The sequence below is a fragment of the Garra rufa genome, chromosome 1 (genome assembly GCF_049309525.1).
Source record: "Garra rufa chromosome 1, GarRuf1.0, whole genome shotgun sequence".
NCBI lineage: Eukaryota > Metazoa > Chordata > Actinopteri > Cypriniformes > Cyprinidae > Garra > Garra rufa.
The window spans coordinates 32,768,790-32,795,643 of NC_133361.1; the positions used below are offsets into that span (position 1 = coordinate 32,768,790).

At 35.6% G+C, this 26,854-nt stretch overlaps 1 protein-coding gene across 2 annotated transcripts in view; it reads right to left on the reverse strand.

Moving 5' to 3' along the window:
• Positions 1 to 26,854, reverse strand: part of cacna1ha (calcium channel, voltage-dependent, T type, alpha 1H subunit a) — a 78,505-nt gene that overhangs the window by 10,172 nt on the left and 41,479 nt on the right. The window contains exons 13-25 of one of the 2 annotated variants that reach the window (XM_073839033.1): positions 26,045 to 26,132; positions 25,521 to 25,729; positions 21,119 to 21,496; positions 18,920 to 19,020; positions 18,715 to 18,832; positions 18,567 to 18,635; positions 18,298 to 18,482; positions 17,835 to 17,961; positions 17,626 to 17,751; positions 15,695 to 15,784; positions 15,414 to 15,606; positions 5,159 to 5,310; positions 4,218 to 4,327 (exon numbers count right to left, since the gene is read on the reverse strand). In XM_073839033.1, coding sequence (XP_073695134.1) covers positions 4,218 to 4,327; positions 5,159 to 5,310; positions 15,414 to 15,606; positions 15,695 to 15,784; positions 17,626 to 17,751; positions 17,835 to 17,961; positions 18,298 to 18,482; positions 18,567 to 18,635; positions 18,715 to 18,832; positions 18,920 to 19,020; positions 21,119 to 21,496; positions 25,521 to 25,729; positions 26,045 to 26,132 — 1,946 coding nt within the window. Of the gene's footprint in view, positions 1 to 4,217; positions 4,328 to 5,158; positions 5,311 to 15,392; positions 15,607 to 15,694; positions 15,785 to 17,625; positions 17,752 to 17,834; positions 17,962 to 18,297; positions 18,483 to 18,566; positions 18,636 to 18,714; positions 18,833 to 18,919; positions 19,021 to 21,118; positions 21,497 to 25,520; positions 25,730 to 26,044; positions 26,133 to 26,854 lie in introns of both variants that reach the window. The other variant, XM_073839025.1, reaches the window with a different exon arrangement.

Consider the following 26,854-nt stretch of genomic DNA (forward strand, 5'->3'; position numbering starts at 1 on the left):
CTCCATAGGATTATAGTGTAAAACAGACGCTGGCAGTTTGAAAAAAAGACGCCAAGTGTGAACACGCACTAAGTTTCCTTTGTTTTTAAGATCTGAGGTAAATTATCCATTGTCACTTTAAGTATAATAATAAAGTTCACAAAATGGTATTCAAACTCACATTAGACGCGTTTAACATTCATAAAAGCACATACAGTTAAAGTCAAAAGTTTACATACACCTTGCAGAATCTGCAAAATGTTCATTATTTTACTAAAATAAGAGGGATGACACAGTTCAAAAGTTTACATGTACTTCTTTTTTGTTTAGTGATAATTGTTCACGAGTCCCTTGTTTGTCCTGAACAGTTAAACTGCCCACTGTTCTTCAGAAAAGTCTCACAAATTCTTTGGTTTTTCAGCATTTCTGTGTATTTGAACACTTTCCAACAATGACTGTATGATTTTGAGATCCATCTTTTCACACTGAGGGACTCAGTTGTGACTATATGCGACTATCACAGAAGGTTCAAACGCTCACTGATGCTCCAGAAGGAAACACGATGGATTAAGGGCCAGGGGGTGAAAACTTTTGAACAGAAAGAAGATGTGTACATTTTTCTTATTTTGCCTAAATATCATATTTTTTCGTTTAGTATTATTGCCTTTCAGAAGCTACAGAAGATACTTACATGTTTCCCAGAAGACAAAAAAAGTTAAATTTACCCTGAACTTCAAATTCAAAAAGTGTGAAAAGATGGATCTCAAAATCATACAGTCATTGTTAAAGAGGGTACAAATTAGAGGTTGACCGATGTATCGGTTTTGCCGATTAATCGGCACCGATAGTTGATTGGCTGAACTATCGGTTGTCGGCAAAAATCCATGCCGATAGTTTTTCCGGATTGCGTTCTTTGCTGAAGCGGCTCACGCTCCGCTCCGCTGTCATAGAGTATGAGAGGTTAAGTCAGACACCAATGTTAAAGGTCAGGATTGTTACCATATATTTGCATTGATTTATATCCAGTTGGTCATATTGTAGCCAGCAAAATTGCAGATTTAAAGACTTGATGTGAGAAAGCAAACCGTGTTCATTCAGCCTACAGAATCCTGCTGCGCCACAGCGCGCCATTCACAGTTTTACATTACATATCTGTCCCAAATTGTTGTTAATGTTTATAAAGGCTTGACCCTGCTGGAAGATCGTATTTCTGTAGCTCTAATACAGTCTGTATGCTTCATATAGAGCTATAATTTATGTTTTAGCCTTTTCTTCAGGCCGCGGAAGCATGGTAGGTTTGCATCTTGTTACGCACTTTATTTCACAATGCAATTTTCCTTGTTCTTACTTGATTTTAATAACTGATCAACAAAAATATGTATTCAAAATTAAGATAAAAATTATACAAAAGAAATTCGTTTAAAAAGGGATTTTCCCCAAATAAAAAGGTGGAAGTGGTCAACAATTGTGTCTGACCCTCTCCAATTCTCCCGGTGTATTGCCGTCCAATTCATACCACGTCCTTTATGACATTTACAAATTACACACACTTCTTTCGTAAATAACAGATTAAACTGAAACAAAACACAAACAAATAATATTTAAACATAAATGTAAAACAGATAACACATTTTCCTAAATGGCTACAACAATATAGATCGTACTTTCTCTTTCCGTTTGATCTGTTGTTTAAACTAATCTTGATTAGTGCGGTTAAATGCACTTGCCATTTCGAATACTTTTATACGAAACTGATGTACACACAGTCAGTTATGTTTTCAGAGCAGGGCATCTGATATATCGAAATAGATCTGTGCATTCGTTTGAATGCAGCCTGTTAAAGCAGCCACTGTCAATGATCTCATCAGTAATAATCAAACGAAAGGAAAAAATAACTATTGTCTGTTAACTTTTGGATACTTAAAGAACACTTATTTTAAATAAGGAATTGGTTTAAAAGTAGCCTGCTTATATAATAAAAAAATAAAGTAAATTTTGCTCAAAATAAATTATATAAAATGTATATGAAAATGTAGCCATGTGCAGTAATATTGAAAACTGAGAATGTGATACATGGTTATATTTAGTTGTTATTGAAAATTAAATTGAATCTTAATTTTAATAAGGCAGTACTAACATACAGAGATTCCAAATATAAACAAAAAGCATAGAAACTGCAATTTTACATATTGTTAAAATGCAAAGATTCCCACCCCTACTGTTAATATGAAATAACACTTTACAATGAGCCCATTTGTAACATCAACTAAGATTGATGAAAGCTGTAGAATAGAAGTGTTGTTCCTTGTTAGGGTGTTATTTTGTTAACATTAATGAACTATGAAGTAACTTTAATGATCAATATATAATTAAAATTAATATTTTTATTAATTTACAAAGTATGGTTAATTACTTTTTTAAAACTAGCAGAGCAGTATTTTAGTTGCTGTTCAGTATCTATTTTCAAAAACTATCGGTTAATTAATCGGTATCGGCCAGTGTGGTCCAACCAAGCTATCGGTATCGGTAAAAACCAATATCGGTCGACCTCTAGTACAAATCCTAAGAACAACTATCACTAGACAAACAAACAAACAAACAAACAAACAAACAAACAAAAAACAGCTGTAGATCATTCGGGTAACAACACAGTATTAAAAATCAAGTGTATATAAACTTTTGAACAGGGTAATTTTTTAAATAAATTCTACTATTATTTTCTCTTGTGGACTATATGTAAACTCTTATGTGATGTATCATATTCAGGTAAGTACTAAATAAAAAACAACATGCATTTTTTATGATCTCTCTTATTTTGGTAAAATAATTAACATTTTGCAGATTCTCCAAGGTGTATGTAAACTTTTGACCTCAACTGTAATCAGTACCTCAGATTGTCATTGTCATAATGTGTATGCTGTTCTAGCCACAATGTCACTAGTAAAAATTAAAAACCATTTTTAAAATAGAATCTGCTGTCAATCAACGCATATCGCCGTCACGGCTGGTTAGGACAAAAACTCATCAAAAAATATGGTGTTGCGGCGTGTCTGCTCAGGACATGGTCTTTTGTTAATTTCACTTAAATTATTAATATTACCAAAAGAACAAAAAGTTAAGCATAAGAGTAATTTAGATTTACATAATCCTCCTTTTAATCTCTCACACCCTCTTTTATGCTTTACGCAAACATATTTTTGATGTACGTTCTTTAATTAGTGTGCATTATTTTTTCTGCTTGATATAAGTAAGAGTTAATCATGCTTTGATCTCTTGTCTTTGTTGGCCTGCATAATCAATAATCAGTGCACACCATCTCTGAATGAAGATAAAAATATATTTTGCTGTACACAAAGCTGATGGGGTCTTTAATTAACTTTATCGGGTTAAGCTCTTGCCAATTACCGCATGACTTCAGATATCTAAGAACATAAGTATATCCAATGCACAAAGAGTGTGAGATAAGGGACAAGGTCACTGAGGGGCTGGGGACTGACAAGACTCCCCACAGACCTTCTCAGAGAGACTTTAGTACCAGGATTAGAATTAGAATAAGAAGGCTTAGTTAAAAATAAATTGGTAATGAGAATGTAATGTATATCGCAAGTTTAATACCTTAATATCGTCTAATTTGCACTCGAATAAACACTTGTGAATACTGTTTGAAACCATAATTGTTTTGCAAGTGAATATATAATCATTTTATCACATCATTGTCATAATATCAATATAAAGTAGATTGTATTATTGTACTGAAACTTCAGTACAATAGGTTTTCATACATGCATCTATTGCTATGTGTGACCCTGGACCACAAAGTCTTAAGTAGCACAAGTATATTTGTAGCTATAGCCAAAAATACATTGTATGGGTCAAAATTAGAGATTTTTCTTTTATGCCAAAAATCATTAGAATATCATGTTCATGAAAATATTTTGTAAATTTTCTACTGTAAATATATCAAAACTAAATTTTTGAGTAGTAATATGCATGAATAAGAACTTCATTTGGACAACTTTAGATGTGATTTTCTCAATATTTCAATTTTTTGTACCCTCAGATTCCAGATTTTCAAATAGTTGTATCTCCGCCAAACATTGTCCTATCCTAACAAACCATACATCAATGAAAAGCGTATGTATTCAAAAAATTTACCCTTATGGCTGGTTTTGTGGTCGAGGGTCAAATTTACTGTACGTTCACATTCGATATCTACAGAGACATAGTGGTCACAATACCTGTCTTTGAAGAATCTCCGAAAACCAAATGCCACAAGCTTGAGCAAAGCCTCAATTACGAAGATGACGGTAAAGACGTAGTTACAGTATTTCAGTGCCTCTTCAAGGTACTGTGTGAGATAGAAACAATGATTTCAGAAGTTTCAATGGTACAATTTACAGTAAATGAGAATTTTGACACTTAAACCACATTTAATAATGCATAAATGTCTTTGCATTATATAAAAAATATCAAACTAGGGGCCAGAATCATGAAAAACCTCTTAAGAAACAAGATAGAATCCTTAAGATGTTTTTGAAATACAAAATATTTGTCACTTTATTCTTAAGTTAGAAAATAGCACTTAAAGGGGATATCGGATGCCCATTTTCCACAAGTTGGTATGATTCTTTAGGCTCTTTATGAAGTGTACAACATACTTTGGTTAAAATTCCTCAATGCACGTGTAAAACAACCTTTTTACCTTGTCAAAAACAGCTCTGTTTACAGCGACCTGTTTCGGTGCATGCCTCTTTAAATGATAATGAGCTACTGCAAACCCCACCCCTCTCTTCCATTTTTTTGTGTATTCAGTGGCGTGTTACAGTCAAAAACAAAACTAATCCACGGCGTTCTCAGTGGCTCTGATGTGGTGAGAAAATATAGACTCTTATGTCCACTTTTACAGAAAATGGCAGAAATATGCTCATATGGGAAGTCTGTCAGTGGTCGTGGGCGGGGCCTGAACAGTATGACATCATACTGCTTAGAAAATCAAAACGGCTTGATAATTGAGACCGTTTAGGTTTAGGGATTACAAAAAAGGAGTGAATGGATATTTATCATTGTAGAGTGGTTGTGATTTTTGCATCCGATGTCCCCTTCAAGAAGAGTTTTATTCTTAAGAATGTTTTGCGAAATTTGTTTGTCAAATCAAGATTCAAAGTGTTCGTAAACTCACCTGAGGCTGATTGAAGTGCTCAATAGACATAGTGACCACGTTAATGCCGATGATGCAGGTGATGAAGAGGTCCAGGTAGTGGTTGGTACACAGTGTGTGGATGTAGAGCCGGGCTGGAGAGTAATCTGCATAGTACGGTCTCTGCTGGGCCTCTGTTGATACAGTCATACAGACAGACAGCACAGAAGAGTCAGTGCAGGGTAAACACAGATAAACCAAACCACTGATGCAGAAGAAAAAAGTCACTGGGTGTGAGGGGACGACTGCTGCAGAGAGGACCATGTCTTATCACGCCACCATTGTGATATTATTAGTTTAAAGTCCTCGCGTGCAGCACTTGTGCCTTCATGGGTTTCAATCATGCTGCTTTGGTGAACATGCCGTTGTAAACATGGCAGTATGTGGGAGAACATATAAAAAGACTTCTGTGAGCACAGGTTACGGGAACATATCGAGTGTTTCTCAAGGAGAGCTTAGAGGTGACTGTTTATCGATTAGTTGTACTGGGTGTGATATATCGGACATGACAGCAACCACAAAACTGATTTGAGTTTGAATCCATCTTTCTGAGTCTGCCATTAAAGCATGTTTACAGGTAAATACCATGTTGCCAAGAGAGAAGCCTTTGAGCGACTGAATATCTGATAGAGACATTAAACATGCAGGTACAGCACAACCATTAAACGAAACATCTCTCCCTAGCAGATACCACACTCATGGCCACCTTGAAAGTCTCACAAAGTTGCACACAGAAACAGCTTGTCTTTTAAAATGATGGAATAATGACAGGCCCAGATGGAATCTGTTGACATTTTTAACACTTTCTGTTCTGAATTTGGGAAAAATCTGTGTAATCTGTACTCATATTTCATAAACAAGCTCAAGGGTAGAGTTTTGAACTGTGATATTTTAATTTTGAGGAAATCCGTTGAGTTTTTTTGTGGGTGCAGATTCCATGTGGGTCTGAGTAATGAACAGACCACAGATTGGATACATTGTATATAGAAATGTTTCTTCAACTCCAGGTACCTTTGTGTCCAAAGGGGTTTATGTTCTTTATGTCCCAACTATGATGATCTAAACAAATGTGAAATGAACAGTTGTGATATTTATTTATCGCGAAAAATATCCTTGGTTTTAATCAATTCTCGTTTTTATGAAACGATATTCCCAAAAATCGATTAGTCTAGCCTAAATGAAACATTTTAGCGTGCATTCCATCCATTAAATTGCGATAAGCTTTGTGCTTTGTTACTTCTGATATGAAACAAAGCCTCAGATTTCTAATTCTGTCCATTTTATTACAATATTCAAACAATAAATGCTGTTTTGGTGAGGTTTAATAGATCGCAGTAGCACCTCATTTCAGGAGAAGCAAGAGCACCTCTGCTTTAATACCAGTTTCTGAACTAAATAAATTAATAAACTTCCCAAGGTATGTTAAACGAAAGAGTACACTGCAAAAAATGCTTTTCTTACCTTTTTGTCTTGTTTCCAGCCAAAATGTCTAAAAATTCTTAAATCAAGAAGAATTTTCTAGACAAGTAAAAATAATTTTCTTTTTTTCAGAAAAAACAAGTCAAAATTGAGTTCAATTTTGTTCAAGACCTCTTAAATTATAATTAAGACGTTACTTATACTATTTAACATATTTAAAACTTTTTATGGCCTTAAATTTGATACAACTAAGCTGAGGAGTTTTTAAGGACCTGCAGGAGCCCTCTACTTTACGATAGCCCGTCGGGCAGTCCGGTGCAAAAATTTGGTAGCCCGACTGGAAAACACAATAGCCCCGGGACGCCGGGCTAGCGATTTTGCGAGCCCTGCATATTCATTATAATTATGTAATTGTAACTTTATTATTATAAAAACTTAATTGAGTGTATTTTAAGATTTCAAATCAGTTAATTTTAACTTCAGTATTGTAGAAAATGACTCTTATGCATATTTTACAGCATTAGTTGAGAGATTTTTTTACCTTGAGAAAATCTGGCATGCACTGTACCTGATATATCCAAAATAATCAATATTGAATCGAATCACAAATCAAATCGAATCACAAGCTTGTGAATCAGAAACAAATCAAATTGTAAAATGTGTCAAAACCCAGCCTTACTCACTTATGCCGTCATTTCCACCACACCGAACATTTTTGTTAATCAAGGTAAATCTCAGTCATCACAATTTCGATTAATTATGCAAAAAGTGTTCAAATCTGTCTTGCATGTTTTCAACCATGTTAAGGGTCCATTACAGAATACTACTGAACACAATACACAATTTGTGATGTGAATGTGATGTGAATTTTCATAACAGTTCTCCTGTGATGTCCGACAAATCTTTTCTACGAACCTATTTTCTTAAAGTCCACGTGGCCACAGTTGAAGAAACACCTATTTATACAAGCATTTGCCTCCTTTTGTTCCCTGTCCTGCTAAAAGCACTCAGTGTTGAGGAGTGTTTTGTGAGACGTCCTTCGACCTATCTCAGATAAATGCATTGAGGGGCTCTTTGAATAGATCCAAGGAAATAAAACTCAACTGCTATGGACTCAGCTATGAGTACTATAAGTCACAGTCGCATACACGATTAATCCCTTGACTGCAGTAAAGGCTGGAGGAGCCAAGTGTGACAAACGTAGTTAAAACTGTCAGCTTTTATGCTAAAGATCATTTATCAGGAAGCTTTGCCCTGGCAGGCGTGGTGCTTAAACAAAGAACACACTTCCTCACATTTATTCGTTTAGTCACGTAAAATCATGGCCGGCATATTTAGATTCCTTAACGCTCACAAACCAGACAACACTAATAGAGCCCTTAGTGCACCAAACTGATTTAGACAGACAGCCAGACCACAGGCAACTAACCATATTCAATCTCTCAACTGGATAATATGATCTAACTTTCCTTGATATAATATTACATATGGTTGAGTTCAGCACTCTAGAATTAATATCTCTAGAATTAATATCATCCATACTTCGCCCCAATCTTAAAAACTGTCATGGAGGAACTGCTTTCCTCTAACGTCATTGTTTCCCAGCATCATAAGGACATCAAAATTCCTTTTGAGTTTCGTACTACCTCTTTGGATGCATGACTACTAGAGTTTTCAATCCATTCTAATTGTAATGTAATAATTGAAATGATTTGCAGATGAATTAATAATGCATTTAGTGATATTTGTTTAGCAAATCCTCAAATGAAGATAAATCAAAGACATGACAGGAATGTGGCAGAGGATTCTATCCTTGACTATAAAAAGTATCTTTATAAGGCAGTAAATTGTTGATTTAATTTTAGTGACACTGATCATAAACTTATTACTGGCCTACAGCCCATAGCAATCCATTTTTCAGTTGAGGTTGTATCTGTCTTTTGTTCAAAAGTTTGGGGTCGGTAGGATTTTTTTTTAGAAACTCTATAATTTTATTCACCAAGGATGCATTAAAGTATACAATGAAACAGTAAAAACATTGGTTACAAAAGACTATTTCAAATGAATGCGGTTCTTTTGAACTTTATTTTCACCAAGAAATCTTAACAAATCAGCATATTAGAATGATTTCTGAAGCATCATGTGATCCTGACTGGAGTAGTGACTGGTGAAAATTCAGCTTTCCATCACAGGAATAAATATAATTTTACTGTATTTTTGATTAAATACTGTTAATGCATCCTTGTCAAGCATAAAAGACTGTTTTTGAAACAAAAACATTAAAAAAATCTTACGGACCCTAAACTTATGAACAATAGTGTAAACTTGTAAACTCTTGGTCTAAGTACACATGCTGACTGACATCGTGCCATGATCATAATGTTTTAAAAGCAACTTTCCACGTTTAAGAGTCTTTCAAAACTGGGTCATTCCATGTGAATTCAATCAGATGTTTTCGGCTCAGATTTTTGATTTTGTTAAAGACAAATCTGTGGAAGGACATACAGTATATAGTGATGAAAGCCAAAATATTACATTTCACAGATGTACATTACAAGTCAAAAGTTTTTAAACAGTAAGATTTTTAATGTTGTTTAAAGATGTCTCTTCTGCTCTCCAAGCCTGCATTTATTTGATCCAAAGTACAGCAAAAACAGTAAAATTCTGAAACGTTTTCACTATTTAAAATAACTGTTTTCTATTTTAATATATTTTAAAATATATACATTTCTTATTTATGTGGTCAAAGCTAAATTTACAGCATCATTACTCCCGTAATTCAGTGTCACGTGATCTTTCAGAAATCATACTAATATGCAGATTTTCTGTTAAAATGTTTTTAATTAATTTTTTTCTTTGATGAATAGAAAGATCCAAAGATCAGCATTTTACCTGAGATGCAAAGATTTTGTAACATTATACACTATACCATTCAAAAGCTTGGAGTCAGGATTTTTTTGCTATATTTTGGATTAAATAAATGCAGGCTTGGTGCGCAGAAGAGACTTGTAAAACATTACTGTTCAAAAACTTTTGACTGGTAGTGTATATTTACTGAGTAATCCACTATTTTCTAGAGAGGGCCCAAATTGACGTTTCACCAGAGATTTGGAGCCAATTTACAAGGGTTTGAAAATTACTTTAGAAAGCTGGCAGCATATTTTATTTTACACAGAGATTGGTAGATCTATTAACATATGTACTATATGTTCACTTTAGTTATTTTTGTTTCATTATATGCTAACGTTGACAGTTCAAAAATGGCAACAAAAAAAAAACACTACTTGTGTTTTTTGCCTTAAGTTTGCATGCCTCTAACTCAAGAAGTATTAAAGATATCCTAATATCTTTGTCGATTCTGGTTCTTAACATAATTTCCTTTTGATATCTTAATTTTAAACATTTTTGATGATTCAATCCCAGATATATGGAGATCTTAAAATGGCTCCATGAGTAAGACAACTGTACACATTTTCAGTGGTCAAAAACTAAATGTTTGTCCTTTTGTACAAAGTCAACAGATTTGACTAAATACTAGATTTTGCTATAGTTAACAGATCTATCAGTCTATATGTAAAAATAAAATCTGTGACATTTAATATTTTGGCTTTTATCACTATATGTGACCCTGGACCACAAAACCAGTCATAAGGTTAAATTTTACAAAACTGAGATATATACATCATATGAAAGCTCAATAACTAAGCTTTCTATTGATGTATGGTTTGTTAGGATAAGACAATATTTGGCCGAGATACATCTATTTAAAAATCTGGAATCTAAGGGTGCAAAAAAATCAAAATACTGAGAAAATCACCTTTAAAGTTGTCCAAATTAAGTTCTTAACAATGCATATTACTAATCAAAAATTACATTTTGATAGGTTTACAGTAGGAATTTTACAAAAAATCTTAATGTAACATGATCTTTACTTAATTTCCTAATGATTTTTGACATAAAAGAAAAATCAATAATTTTGACCCATACAATGTATTTTTGGCTATTGCTACAAATATACCCCAGCAACTTAAGACTGGTTTTGTGGTCCAGGGTCACATATATGTTTCTACAGAAAAATATATTAACAAAATCAAAAATTTGAGCCAGGGAAGTTTCTGAAAATTTGATCTGACACAGAATGACCCAACGATTTTTACATTTGAGGATGGGCAAACGATTTTTGCTGTCTGTTGACAGTAAGTGTTGTTTGGGGAGGTATGTTGATACTTAAACCTTAAACTGGTCTGATGGTATGAAAATGACCACTTAACTAACACATTAAGGGCCAGATTTACTAAACAGGGCAAATTAACATTAGAGCACAATTCCATAAAAGCACCGACAGGAGGGGAAAATTTACTAACAATGCGCACATTAAAGGACACATATGCAGCCAGATCATTTGTATAATAACCAGCACAATCTACCAAGAGCAGTGCAAATTACTCCCTGCTTTAAGACATGCTTTTTTGGGGCATTAAATAATGATGCAAATACCAGTAATTAGGGCTGGACGATATGGCAAAAATTTATATCACGATATATTTCTTAATTTCGTTCGATACGATATAATTCCGATATCGATATGGACAGTATTAAAAAGCCTAAGGAAAAAACTGCCGAGGACACACACAATGGATGTCTGCACCTACAAATGTCTGCAAACTGAATTTGCAAAGTCTATAATACCTTTTTTTTAAAATAAAAATAGTACAAAAAAATAAGGTTCACTTTTTATTTGTATTTAGCCTTTACAAACAAGAAATGTGAAATAAACTATCAAATAAATAAAACTCTCAGACTCAGCTTATTAACAATAATATATTTCCATTTAAACTAGAACAGGCTTATTTAATTGAGAGAACTGTGAATAATCTATACGAATATGTATGTCTTGACTAAAGACTAAATTAATTCCCTATAAAATCGCTTAAAAAGGGGGAAAGAAATCATAATAAAAATTATGCCACTAGGCCAACTAATTATTAATCCTCTTCCAGAAGGAGGTGCTGTTTCCCGCATTTTCCTGGTAACATTTGGACACAAATTAGCGCAGTGGTCATGAATTACTTTATAGGGAATTACAGTAAAAATTAAATGAAAATGACAGAAACTTTTTTGAATACAGTAAAGTTTCCTTTTTAGACACATTAATTAAAAAAAAAAAAAACAGCACCACATTTTGAAACGTGCAGTGCTCATGTTTATTTAACGAAGTCAAAGCCTTTTTGAAAATCTATTTGAAGCGGTCAGCGCTGATATTATGGCGAACATTTGCATGAACTGTGTATAACTTACCAATGGCAGAGTTTATCCGAACTTAAAAAGCCGAACCACTTCCACACCACTGAATTAGTCTTTCCTGTCTTATCAACTATTTCGTCTGTCTTCTTACTTGTGGAAGCTTGTTCATCCACATTTTTATTGCGGTCAGGGATACTCATTTTGTATCTAAAACATTCCATGATGGAGCCACTGATCTATATAATGGATCAGTGGATGGAGCTTAACTAGTCTCAGCCTCAGACGTCACGCCAACGGAGCCGTCAGTCTGAAGGTCTGGCTACGCGAGACTAACGGTGCGTTCACACTACAGCGTTAAATCCATGCTCAGTGCCGCTAGCAACGCTACAACGCCACTGCTTTGGGGAGTGTCTAATTTAGGGCTGAGCACACCTCTGAAAAACAATGTTCACACCCTATTTATGTTCCATTGTCTTCTTTCAACGGCGGTTCGAAAACTAAACTGTAGCATATAATGAAAACATGCAAAGTACATTTACTTTTGCTTGACTTTTTCAATAATATGTGATTTCAGCTCAGTAATCCACCAGTTTCAGAAACACGCGTCATAATCTTGCCTTGCCTACTCTTCACAGCGATTGGTTGTCGCCGGCGTTTTGCGCTCGAGATTTGCATAAAGTTGAGGAATGCCCAACCTTTTGACGCTCTCAGCTGCTCTCAACGCTTTCTCCGTGCCGCTTCCAATCCCAAAATGCACCACGCGACCGTTTACGCGCAACTTCCATATGAATGAATTGAAAACGCACGCTTCGCCCCGCTCGCTACGTGCCAGTGTGAACACACCGTAAAGCTTAACCAACTACTGCTGAGCGCGAGCAGCGTGTCTCTGATGTACGTCATCACGCAATTCTGTTCCGCTCTTTCTGACGGCTGAGCACTGAACGTCATTAAGTGACAAAATAATGTATAGGCCTATGTCACGCAACAATTGAATATCGAAGAACGTCTCTGAGTGGGGAGACGGCAGTTCCGGTTAGCTTTTTACAATGGCGGAGGTCGATAAATACCGCTGGACCAAGTCTCTCCGTAACTTGCCTGAAGCAAAGACTATAGAATACCAAAGACATGTCACTCGTGTAGTTTTGAATTGGGAACAATGAAACGGTCATCATGGCTGCGAAGCTCCGCCTTCTTAGTGAAAGAGCCAATCGTTGATTAGTAAAGTCAGCGCGTCACTGCATCTGCCGTTAGAAGTCCCGGTTGCTATAGAAACAGCCGGCGCTCTAAGACTTCAGTACTGCGCATGCGCACTGGCTCATCTAGCCGGAAAAATAAGCGTTTTTTTTAACGCTATTCAAGCACAAGGAACTATATTTATGAGGCAGTTCTTGTTGGATTTCTTTGGAGATTTCAAATATGAAATTTAATCGTAAGTTTGGCGAACAGTTTTGGAGAATTTGATGTTTCCCCATTCAAAGAGATAGGAGCTGCACTTTGATGCCCGAGAGGCGTTTCAAAGATGGCCGTCGAGTGACATGACTTGTCTTAAAAGGACTTTGCCTGAAGTCACCTACGATGACGTGGTTCGGATTGTAAATGAACACTCTCAAGTAGAAACGTCCAAACTTAGGAATAGTTTGCCGAAGGTTTTAAAAAAAAACACACTAACATAAGTCTTTGAGAAGAAAATTAAACCCACAGGTCACAGCGGCTAGGCCTATAAATCACATGTATTATAATATATTCTGAAATACTAATTTGCATTGCAGATTATGCAGTTTTCTGTTGCTACGTGGGCGCTCAGTTTTTTTTTTTTTTTTGACATTTAGCCAAAATATAAAGATTCAGCACTTCACATAAGCAATTTGGTTGTCTCGACAAAAAATGCTAGACTAAGACAGTCTTCTCATCTCCTCGAATGCAAAAAAACATTAGCCTTTATAAATACAGTGCTGTATTATAAATACAGAAAACATGTACTTTTTCAGTCAACAGTTCTTTATTTACCTTAAGTCTGCAAACAAGCTGAAATGCTTCAAACTGCGCGCCGCACTTCATTCACGAGAGGCGGGAGGAATAATACGGTTTGACTGACAGTTTAACGAGCCAATGGCGTCACGAGGTTTAGTGGCGGTGGCGTCGCTTACTGACCATAGACTGTAAAAAGTTACTGACCCAGGATCAGTGATCCGTAGCAGTTATATTTCCGATTTGAGCTTAAAGTATAGAAAAATATATAGCTTTTAGCTTTTGTTGACGCTACTTGATCAAAAAAATTGCTTAGCTACTGAAAAGCTATTTGATTCAGAAAACAGCGAAGCTACCACCACGCTACTGAGAAATGTAGTTAAATTAAGCTAGAAACTAGCAATGCCCGGAAGTTCTATTTCCCTACTCCGTGTTCCGGAAGCAGGAAGTGAGACATAGGCCTATAGACCTTTTTCCTGAGTAAACCATAGACATATATATCTCTATTTATGTTTCCTGAGTAAACGATGAGCGCCGCCATTACGAATTCTAACGTCAGATTGAATGCTTTTCTGTTCCGGTTTCCATAGGAACCCATTCAAATAGCGTCCATCTGTTTTTAATGTAGCTAACGTCCGCTGCTTCGTGTCATCTACACACTCATTAAAGTGAGGCACTGACAAATGACGGTCATTGCAACATTGCCAAGTGATGGTGCTATGGAGCCATGTGCTTTTTAAAAACATTTGAATAGGTTTAACATTAGTTTATTAGCTTGGAATATACACTAATTTGACTAGAAACAATGCAGACCATTCTTTCAGTTGAGAGTCGGACTTACTTCCTTGTTCAGGAAAAACGTCTATAAAATTATATATATATATATATATATATATATATATGCAAATGTATATCGAAATATCGGAAATGGGTTTAAAAATTGTATCACCCTTATTGAAAAAAACGCGATATATATTGATATCGAATTATTGTCCAGCCCTACCAGTAATTTGACACGCACAAATGTTGGTAAATTGCATTGCATGATATATTCTCCTCCCACACATTTTGTGTCTGAAAGGGAAACTCCTACAAATGCATATTCAGTAAGGTCAGGTGCAAAAATAACTGTGTCCACACCTTTTCAGCGCTAATTCTTCACTGCGTGTCTTTACTAAATCCTGGCAGTACTATGGTTTGCTCTGACGCAAGCTGTTAGTAAATCTGTCCCTAAATGAACCATTCTAATTAGTACTATTTCAAACTATATACTAATTACACTATTTACAGTACTAATAGCAGGATGCTCTGCTGCTTTGGCCATGATGCTTTGCCCATATGTACTGTGCAAACTTCCCCTGTTGGCCTGTCATGCAGCATTTTGTGTTGCGGGCATCTCATGCAGGAACATGCTGCAGTCCATCACAATCCAAGGCTGACATCAGATCAGTGCCAAACTGTGCATGGTTTTTGAATTTCCTCAGCCTTTTGACTGCTTCTGTTTTTTTTCCAAAAAAACATCTTTCTCTAGCTTTCTCTCTCAGGCTCTGGAAGCAGGCAGTGCTCAGAAAAACAGACTACCGACCAGACCCGCAATTCGCCTTACTCCTGCGCTTTTTCTCCAGCAGTCTCTGTCTCTTCTCCTCACGCAGGCGCGCCTCCTCTTCCTCCTGGTCCTGACGACACTTGTGAAAGTTCTCCACCACCACTCCCACAAACATGTTCAGCACAAAGAAGCTGACGATCAGCAGGAAAGAGATGAAGTAGAGGAGCATCCAGGGGTTGTAATTGCGCTCAGGCTGCGAGTATGAAGGACAGGAAGATAGAAGACACATCCATCATATGACAAATTAACAAAGTTGTGTAACTTCATGTGAATGAACAAACCTGCTTGTCCACCCCAACAGCGTCCAACCCGTCATACATTATATTGACCCATCCGTCCTTACAGGAAAGCACGAACAGCGACATGAGAGCCTGCGGAAGAGAGACACGTGCTGGCAAAACCATCATTCATTCAGTGCAGTTACAGGGCTTGTAATGAAAATCTGGGAATCATTTCAACCAGACTACAGCGGAAAATGTTTTCTGGAAGTCCTTTAAATATAAAAGTCAACATGACCTCACTTTTTCACACTTTAAAGCTGAACGCTTTATTATGCTTCACTGTAGGGCTGGGCTATAAAACAATAATAATAATTATTGAGATATAATTTATACAAGAATGTATAACAAAAGTTCGATAAATGTTCACTATAATGTTATGCACAAAAAGTGGAACAAAACAGCACTACTCATTTGAACCACATCACACAGAACATTGATCCACTCGGTTCAAAGTTCAAAACAGCAGCGTAGCACGGGATTACTAGAGCAGATGAGTCTCGGTCATGCGACCAATAAAATGTTAATTGTGCAAAATGTAAATTATTTTAATAAAATAAAGAGGAATCATCCAAAATGCATGTTATTTTGTATTTATTACTGATCTAAATAAGATATTTCACATAAAAGACGTTTATATAGTCCACAAGAGAAAATAATAGTTGAATTTATAAAAATGACCCCATTCAAAAGTTTACATACACTTGATTCTTAATACTGTGTTGTTACCTGAATGATCCACAGCTGTGTTTTGTTTAGTGATAGTTGTTCATGAGTCCATTGTTTGTCTTGAACCGTTAAAACTGCCTGCTGTTCTTCCGAAAAATCCTTCAGGTCCGACAAATTCTTTGGTTTTTCAGCATTTTGTGTATCTGAACTCTTTCCAACAATGACTGTATGATTTTGAGATCCATCTTTTCACACTGAGGACAACTGAGAGACTCATATGCAACTATTACAGAAGGTTCAAATGCTCACTGATGCTTCTGAATAATACTTCTTCACAATACATCAAGAGCCTTAATATATATTTTCTGTAGCTTCTGAAGGGCAGTACTAAATAAAAAAAGAGTATAATTAGGCAAAATAAGAAAAATGTACACATTCTGTTCAAAAGTTTTCGCCCTCCAGCTCTTAATGCATTGTTTTCCCTTCTGAAGCATCAATGAGCGTTGAACCTTTTGTAATAGTTGCATATGAGTCCCTCAGTTGTCCTCAGAGTGAAAAGATGGATCTCAAAATTGTTGGAAAGGGTTCAAATACACAAAAAAACTGAAAAACCAAAGACTTTGAGGGGCCTGTAGGATTTTTCTGAAGAACAGCGGGCTGAAAAACTATTCAGGACAAACAAGGGCCTGTGGATCATTAAGGTAACAGCACAGTATTAAGAATCAAGTGTACGTAAACTTTTGATTGGGGACATTTTTATAAATTCAACTTTTATTTTCTCTTGTGGACTATATGCAAATGTATTTTATGTGAAATGTCTTATTCAGGTCAGTACTAAATATAAAATAATATGCCTTTTGTGCAATGTGCTGATTGTGCTGAAGATATGTGTCATCAAAGTCACAAGACAAAAACCTTTTTCATGATCTGAAACAATATTACTCATTAGAACATGCAGAAACTATTAAATCAACTATCAATCACGCTATTTATTTTAGGGAAAAATGACTGGAGAATTGTAAAGAATTCAAGAATGTGAAGTGTTTGTCATGTTCTGAACATAAAAATTTTTGTTTAAAACCACAATTAACAATCTGGTTTCTACAACTTTCACTGAGGAGCAAAAATCTTCCTTGAAACTCGAAAGAAATAAAAAATCTAAATTTATTGTGATAATTATTGATACTGAATGATATGAAAAATATCACCCAGCCCTACTTTCATGTGTCTAAGCCAGTGAATAATGTCTAGTAAATAACACTCACCTGTCCCAAGTTGTCAAAGTTGTACTTTCTCCGAATCCATTTGTAGTTAGCTTGAAGACATTCAGACTTATTGGTGATGTTCTTGGTGTCGCCACCTTCACAATGGTAAAACTTTCCTTTGAAGAGCTGTAAATGATAATATCACAGCTGTGTTATCTGAAAATCTCTCACATTTCTGTTGAAAAGCATGGAGCATTTGAAATAATTACCTGAACTCCAAGAATGCCAAAGACAATAAAGAAGGCACAGCAGATCAGCACAATATTTCCAATAGGCCTCAGGGACGTTATTAGCGTTTCCACCACCAGCTTCAGCCCAGGAGCACGACTAATCACTCTATTTGTGTGAAGAAAAAAACAAAGAGACAACCTATTTCAACCTATTTGGATTCCACGAACATTTATGTAATTCTACAATTATCTGAGTGACCTTTAAGATCAATAAACCGCTGCTTAGTCTTACCTCTAAAATAATTTAAAGATAATAGACTTTATCTGGCAAAGCTTTACTTGAATCTGTGAGAAGGGGCTTTTGACGTGTAGACTTAGAAGACAATGCAACCACATAATTAACCTTCAGATTATTCTTTAACTGGAGCTATGGCCATGTAATGGATTTCATGGATTGCTTGAGCCTCAGAAAGGCACGTTATGACCTTTCGCTCTGGCTCACCTCAGCGGCCGCAGAGTTCTCAGCAGACGAAGAACCCTCAGGATGCCAAGGATTCGGTTTCCACCAGTGTAGGCCAGAGAGACCAAAATGTCAAGGAGAGAGACAAAGACCAGCACCCCATCCAGAACATTCCAGGTGCTCTGCAGATAACTGTGCTTCCCGGCACAGAAACCAAGGGCCACCACCTTTAACACAAGCCATATTATGTCTGTGAGAGTGTTTTGTGCAATGAATACTCTTTATAGAGAGAGAAAAGACTTAAATCATACCTTCACAGTCATTTCAGCAACAAAAATCACAGTGAAAACATAATTGGAGATAATGAGGAACTTCCGCTCCTGAAATGAGAAAAAAAAAGATGTTGTATTCATACATGCTAACAGGAAATATTCAATGCAAATGGCCAAGTGAACTTACAGACTGCGGAATAGAGGGTCTTTCCAGAGCAATGGTAATGCAGTTTAGGAAGATGAACACCAAGACTACATGATCAAACATCTTGTGAGAAATTAACCTTTGACACATCATCCGAAACCTAGGACAGAATTGTGCATTACAAAAGTGAATGTGAAACTTTGAAAGGAAAGAGGCCAGTAGCTGTTTGGAGATGGCAAATGCTTACTTGTTCTGAGGAGAGAATAGATAAAGGGACCAGTCTTCATGATCTTTACACCACTTAGGTTTATATGCTTCAAACGTCCTCTTGAGACGGAAACAGAAGCTCTGTAATACACAAGAGAGAGGTATAAGCAATCGAACAAATACTACAGCTAATTACTTCTGCTCTAAACCCTAACTACAGCATTGTCAGGAGTTTAGTGTTTAGGGTTGATAAACATTACGCTAATGGTCTCGATTCAATATGTCAATAAGGAGGGATTCAAATGGATGCTTGTTTAAAATTTGATGAATGACCATTTTGTAGCCCTAACTGTTTATTTTGCAAATGTGATTTGCAATATACATTTCGCACAATTAAAATACTTTTTGTTTAAACGTCTAGTTGATGTGCCAGGTACTTGGCTAGAAAGATGGATTAACTTGAAGAAATTACACTGTGAAGCAGCTGCAATTATGCGGATGGTGATACAATTGTGGGAACTCATTATAAAAACATTTCCAACTAGCTTCCACTTGTTCATATGAAGCACTGGCACTTTATGGACACTTTATGGACTTTATTTTTTCATGCACTAAATTATGCAGTTTTATTTAACACCATGCAGTGCATTTCAAACTATTGAAAATGTGTTTTTTAACAGCTCAGTTTCCTTTTTAACACCGTAAAAAGTGAGTATAATTTATTTATAAAGTATTGTAATACACTAGAGAAAAAAAAACTGATAAAAAAACCTGCTAAACTGATATTACAAGAATTCCCTGCGCGACACTCCAAATTTGAAAGTATTTTGTTTAGATAATTATGTTTTAATAGTTTTTGTTATCAGTTATGTACATTAGGGTTTGATATTACATCTTCATTGTTTAATGAATGTTTATTGAATTATTTAAGTGTCATGTGTGTTACCATGATGTTGTTTTGTGTTTGTGTAAATGACTCTGTGCACTTCTGTATTTATATATTCTAGCTTGTGGAAAAGCTACTTGTGATGCACTTTGATTGTTCATATAGCTTTCTCTTTTAGCACCTACATTATTATGGTGGTGTTAGTTAAAGGCACAAAACAGATTTTAGTAGCTGCATGTGTTATTGAATTTACTGATTTACATTCATATTTTCTTGCTTGTAAATTAGTTTTATTCTGTAAAATGTACAGTTGGCTCTGTACAAATGTTTACAGATTTTCTGTTTTCAAAAAAAAAATTATGGCAACCACAGCTGCCAAAATTATTTTTTAAAACCGTTTTCTTCTGTAAAAAAAAAAACAAAAAAACAAAAAAACAGTAAAGAAACAAAATCATTTCAGGAAACTATTTATTTTTATTTTTTTACTTTTATTTATTTAGTAGATGGATTTTCCAAAGCGATTTATCATTCATAAGTTTGAAGTTGGCAATTTTTTTTATGATTTTAAATCACGTCTTACAGTAAAAAAAAAAAAAAATTTTGTTTTGTTTAAAAGTTTTTTTCTCAGTATGTGAGATATAAACTCACTTTTGAGTTGTGAATTAAATTGGCCAGTTCTGAGGGTGAAAAAAGACTGATATTTTCTCAGAATTGCAAGTTTATATCTCACAATTCTGAGAAAAAGTCAAAATTGCAAGTTGCATCACGCAATTTTGACTTTAACTTGCAATTGCGAGTTTACCTCTCAATTCTGAGAAAAAAAAGTCTCATTTGCGAGTTTATATCTCGCAATTCTGACTTTTTAATTTGCACGTTTATACCAATTCTGAGAAAAAAAGGTCTGATTTGCAAGTTTATATCTCTAAATTCTAAATGAGCGATTTCACGATAAAAAGGCGCCTTTTTTTTGGTGGCAGAAAAGAGCTTCCATATTACTCCAAAAATGAGTAAAAAATGAAAAATAAAGAATAAGTAATGCATGTCCAAACTTTTGTATGGTTTTGTATGTTGTTTGTATGTAGGCCTGTACTGTAGCCCTGTTGTTTTTATGTATTTCACAGCACTTGAAACTCAATTTCAAGGCAAGGCCTCTTGAGTGAGCAGATATCATCACTCTGACACCAATAAAGGTCACTTTTCACCCACCAAGAAAAACAATTACTGCCTTCAGACTGCGGTGCTGAATCAATTACAGCATGAAAATTAGTCTCCTCACAAGACAAACCCCTGGGAACACATCTTCCAAAAAACAACTGACTGTAACAAAAAACACAGCATTATGCCATAACTTACATCATCCATGTCTTCCTCTCCAATGGAGTCTTCTTTGCTGAGATTGGCGGACAGGTCAGTGGGCAGGTGCAGGCTTCTTCCATTGCAGTCGTGGTAGTCTCCCAGTGAGCTGAAGCTGGGGGTTTGAGGCAGTTCAGGGATATCCAGAGAGCTGGGATGCTGCAGTGAGCCCCCACTGATATTGGCCAGCTTCTCACCCTCCAAGTCGTCGTCCTCAAAGCTGCCCCTGCCCTCCCCAGACAGCAGAGACTCCCTCTCCCCAGACGTGTCCTTCCTTTTCAAACTTGGTGCCCTTCCTAAGCTGTTCCAGCTTGACCTGCGACTTCCCCAGTTACTGCCCGAGCCACGAGGGTGGCATGGAGATCTTCTTGGGCTAGTCTGAGAGAGTAAAAAATTTGTAACGTACGTTACACATACTGCTTTTTACTGGAATTCAAGTCTGTGTAAAGCAATATTACATGTGCTCTGGGTTTGTCATACCACAGAAAAATGTGTTATTAACCACCAAGTCCAATCTGAATGATAAAAAATGGCGAGTAAATGAAATAAGTTATCAAAATATTGAAAAAATAAGCTGTATTCTCTGCTCTTAAATGCTGGGGGTGTCTGCTGTCAGCACTGAAACCACACCCACTTGTGGAAACACAAAAATGGTGAAAAAATGTTACACGATCTAACAATACAGTACTACATAGTTCACAGTCTTTGTAACTTGTTTTCAGCAATACATTTCTGACATTTATAATGTGTTTAGAAAACTCTCTGAATTGCCTTTACACAGACTTTAAGTACTACAGTCATGGGGATTTCTAGCCATTTCTAGTTAAAAGTGTCCCCATATTTTAAAACTCTTTTGATGTTTTGCATATAAATTGGCTTTACCTGCAGTACAGAGCTGTTTACAAGCTGTACACGCAATAAAAAGCTGCTATGTCACTGACAAACAATGAAATAAGTTTTGTTTCCTACAGTGGATTTAAGGTAAATATCCACCTCATTTATTTTTTGTTTGTTTGTTTTCTGTCTTATAAAGTAATCCCTTTTTATTCTGGTGAGAGAAACAGCTGCAAACAGTACACTGCATGAGTGAAACATGAACAACTGAAACATTTGACTGATTAGATTAAAAACATCAGTTGTTCATAAAAATGGCATCATTCTGATTCTAAACCGCTGATAGAAAACATGTTTGTAATATTTTAGTAAGGAACAGCGGTATTTTAAAAATAATTAGCAGTGGGGGAAAACACAAAACACTCACAAAGTACAGTGCAAACATATTAATCATTTTTTAAACATTTAAAACATATTCTACAATACTTAAATATTGTAGAAAGTAAAATATTGTGAATTATTTATTTATGAATGACATTTACACATAACATTTCAGAACCTAAAAACTAATCTATATCATAAAAAGGTAACTACTGTAAGCTCAAGCTTTATGCTCTCAAAAAAACTGTAAGCATTTTTTTTTAAGATTTATGCAGTTCAATTAATAGTAAAATTCAAATTGAATTAAATAATCCTTACAAATTTTAATTAAATAACTGATTAAGGATTGTTCAATCATTTAATTAAAATACGTAAGGATTATTCAATTCAATTTGATGGAATTTCACTATTAATTATGACATAAGCTCATTGGAAGTACGTGCCCCTACATACATTTCTGCAAAACTGAAACTTTCTAATTCAGTAGGTTTGCTCCGTAGCTCACGCAATATGACATTGCACTTGAGTGATGAAGAGGTCCAGTAAGAACCCTGTGAAACTACGGTTTGACAAAACAGCTCAAATCCGCATAAGGAAGTTGATATAGCATGGCTGTATCAACAAATGTGTTTTTATATCAATTTTGCATTTGTTAACTTTTACGACACACCCAGGATATTTGAATTCTGAACAACCGCGCAATACATACCACAAGCAGCGTAACAAAAATGCAGCAATACGTAGCTGTACTAGAGCTGTCACTATCAATTATTTTGGTAATCGAGTAATCTGTCAATTATTCTGACGATTAATCGAGTAATCAGATAATCATAATTATTATTTTTTTTGTAATAATAAAATAGACCTAAGTTAACAATAGCCTTTAAAATGACTTACGTACATATATAATAGCAATGAGGCAATAATAATTCGTTCAAATAAAGTATCAAAAGCAAGTAGTCATATGGTTTTATTGAACAAAACTGTTCAAATACATAATGTATTATAAACAGTAAAGCTAATGTACATTATCCATTATAACAAATGCCTGTAGAGGGCACCAACGGCCTGATGATTGTTTTTTTTAAACTTTAATATTTGTTCAATCCTTGTTTAGTATTGACTCAACAAACATTTGATTAAAATGTCCACTTAATATTTAATATTTGGCCATTTCTTTATGACCGAAATGCCGCAGCCACTGTAATTTGTTGAATATGTGGACATCAAAACGTGTAAACTCAGGGCGAGGGTTTAAACTTTTATTTTGAAATCGCGATGAACAGTTAGCATATAGAGATGTATTGATGTATTCTCCTGTGTTTGCGTAGGGTTATAAATGATATACCTTACAAATCCGAGAAAATATCACACGTTGGGTTCACAGATTAACATTATTATGAACCAAAACTCACAATCACATGCAGAGATAGAATTTAAGACGCTCCACACATAAAAGATAACATTTACTGTGAACGGAGCCGATCTGAGACGCATATAAGTACCTTAAACGCATGTAAATAATTAACACACATATTTTAAACCTGCATCACATATAGGGTTGCCACCCGTCCCTTAAAATACGGAATCGTCCCATATTTGAGAATGAAATTGCGCGTCCGGTTTTGAATCAATACGGGACGGGTTTTGTCCCGTATTTTTTATAATTTTTTTAAAGCAGTGTCTCATGCAAATAATCACTGCGGTAAAGCCAGCCGCGGTTCAGAAAAACACGGTCAAAAAAGCCGCGATTGATTTTAAGTGTGCGCGCATATTACAGTGATTACGGTAGTTTCAGAAACAACACAGAGAGAACGCGCTTGCAGAGTGCTTTTCATTTAGACAATAATACTACAAAATGCTCGTGAATTTTTACTTGCTTATTTATTTGCCTTTCTGCTTTAATATCCTTTTTATTTATTGGTGTACTTGACGGTTCTTTTCTGAGAAATGGGACATTATTAGACTTTAGAGTCTAATAAGTAGAAAAAAAAACAATGATCAGTTCTTATTCAGGACGGCCCATATTATATGCAAAACTCATATGAAACCTTTTTACTGTAGCATTTTTGAGATATGGGACATTATTACATTTTAACGGGGTATATAGACCCCATTTCTAAAAAGTAGAAAAAAAACAAAGGTCAGTTCTTATTCAGGACGGCCCATATTATATGCAAAACTCATATGAAATCTTTTTACTGCAGCATTTTTTAAATGACCCCCCCCCACCCCCCGATTGCGTCACCCTTATTTTTGGGTATAAAAAGTGGTAACCCTAATCACATATGTGACCCTGGACCACAAAACCAGTCTTAAGTCGCTGGGGTATATTTGTAGCAATAGCCAAAAATACATTGTATGGGTCAAAATTATTGATTTTTCTTTTATGCCAAAAATCATTAGGGAATTAAGTAGAGATCATGTTCCATGAAGATTTTTTGTAAAATTCCTACTATAAATATATCAAAATGTAATTTTTGATTTGTAATATGCATAGTTAAGAACTTAATTTGGACAACTTTAAAGGTGATTTTCTCAGTATTTTGATTTTTTTTGCACCCTCAGATTCCAGATTTTCAAATAGATCTATCTCGCCAAATATTGTCCGATCCTAACAAACCATATATCAATAGAAAGCTTATTTATTGAGCTTTCATGTGATGTATACATCTCAGTTTTGAAAAATTTAACCATATGACTGGTTTTGTGGTCCAGGGTCACATATTTAATTGAATCGTAGCGTTTGCGAATTTTTAATAGCATTATGCTTTATTATCATTTGAAATGGGTTTAATATGTGCAATGTGCCACTTCCAGTATTTTGGCGATTACTCGACATGGGCAAAATGCAATCAAGGATTTTTTTTAAAATCGAATCCTCGAATACAATCGAGGAATTGTTACAGCCCTAAGCTGTACCAACATAATAAAAGCATGCCACAGTTATGTATTGAACATGTGTTTTCGTGCTACCCTCTGGATATTTCATTTTGAAAATGCCACAAAATGTGTATTAAGGTACGTAATTACGATAATGCAGAAATGTATGTAGAGGCAAGTATTTCCAATGATCCTGGGTTGATTAACTAAATTGCGTATATCTTAAAAAAAGATACAAAATTGTGTGTGAGATATCACTGTAACAGACACTTGATTCTAATCTGACAGCAGATTTTTTTCTTACCAGGGATTTTTGATCAAATGCATTTGGATCTATTGAGATCCCACTGCCCCGCCTGGACTCAGTCAAACCAAACACAGACTCGGGACCGAGTGAGCTCTTTGGAGTGGGCATGGGGGTGGCAGCAGTGCGCATGATGATTGGAGGGGGCAAAGTGCCTCGAGGATCCACATGCCCATTGGCTGACATCATCAGAGAGTACATCTTCAACTCTATTGGCGGAAGTTAAAGGGGTTATTCGATGAAAGTCATCACCATTCAGTAAATAAAATTAAAAGGATTATCCATGAATGACAAAGTAGTAAAGGTAAATGAAAGAAGGACACATAAAAAGGGCATTTTTCCCAGTAGATTCATATATGTGTAACGGTTATGACTTTAATGTGGCTCTAGAGGACCACTGCCCTCTTTAATGGGGCCTGCAATGAACTTAACGGTATGCCAGAATGAACAGGCTAAGAATAGGAGAAATCCATGTAGTGTAAAAAGTGTGCAATAACATTTTTTAATGTGTAAAAGGAAGTAACCTGTAGCTCGTAATTCCCCCATCTTCTCCTCCTCTTCAAAGTTCACTGACCGCTTTTCCTCATCCGCATCTGACTTGTTAGCATCTCCCTGCAAAGCACAAGAGCTTTCTGTGGACAGCTCACAGTGTTTCAGCAAGCGCTCGGCCCAATAAAGTGTTATTCAGGGTGCACCGAAGCCAAACAGGAGCCGTTCCCTCAGAGGACGTCGGCCTCTGGCATCAATAACAAACTGCCCTTCACTCAGTCATAGCCTGCTGTGCATACAGACAGCTGTGGTGCCTATATTATCAGTACTCTGCTGTCCTGTTAGACCTCGGTTGTGGTTGGGGTTGTGTGAAGTTGGTGTTTGTTTTAGCCTTTGCAGGTTTACACCTACTAATAACAAGTTCACAATTCACACAGTCCCCAGCGTGACAGATGGGCCAAACACTGCAGCACTGTATCAGCAAAGCAGTTTAACTCCCCAGACTATCTGGAGAAAGCAGCTACTTTGTTTGTGCACAAATCTGCATCCTTAAGCCAAATTCTGTAAATCCCTGTAGCATAAATTCAACTTGTGTGGCACAGGTTTACCCTTTTAAGGGAGCAACCAATTTGCACAATAGCTACCTATTTCAATTCTGAATTAACATATATACTGTACAGTATGTCAGATTTAATTCCTATTCAATATTTATGTGATTTCTATTCTGTAGATGGTATAAACTTTAAATGTACAAAACAAAAAGTTGTGAGGGCTTAAATAAATTTTGCAATTCTAAAAAAAGGTCAGAATTCTAAGTTTATATCTTGCAAACTCAGAATTGCAAC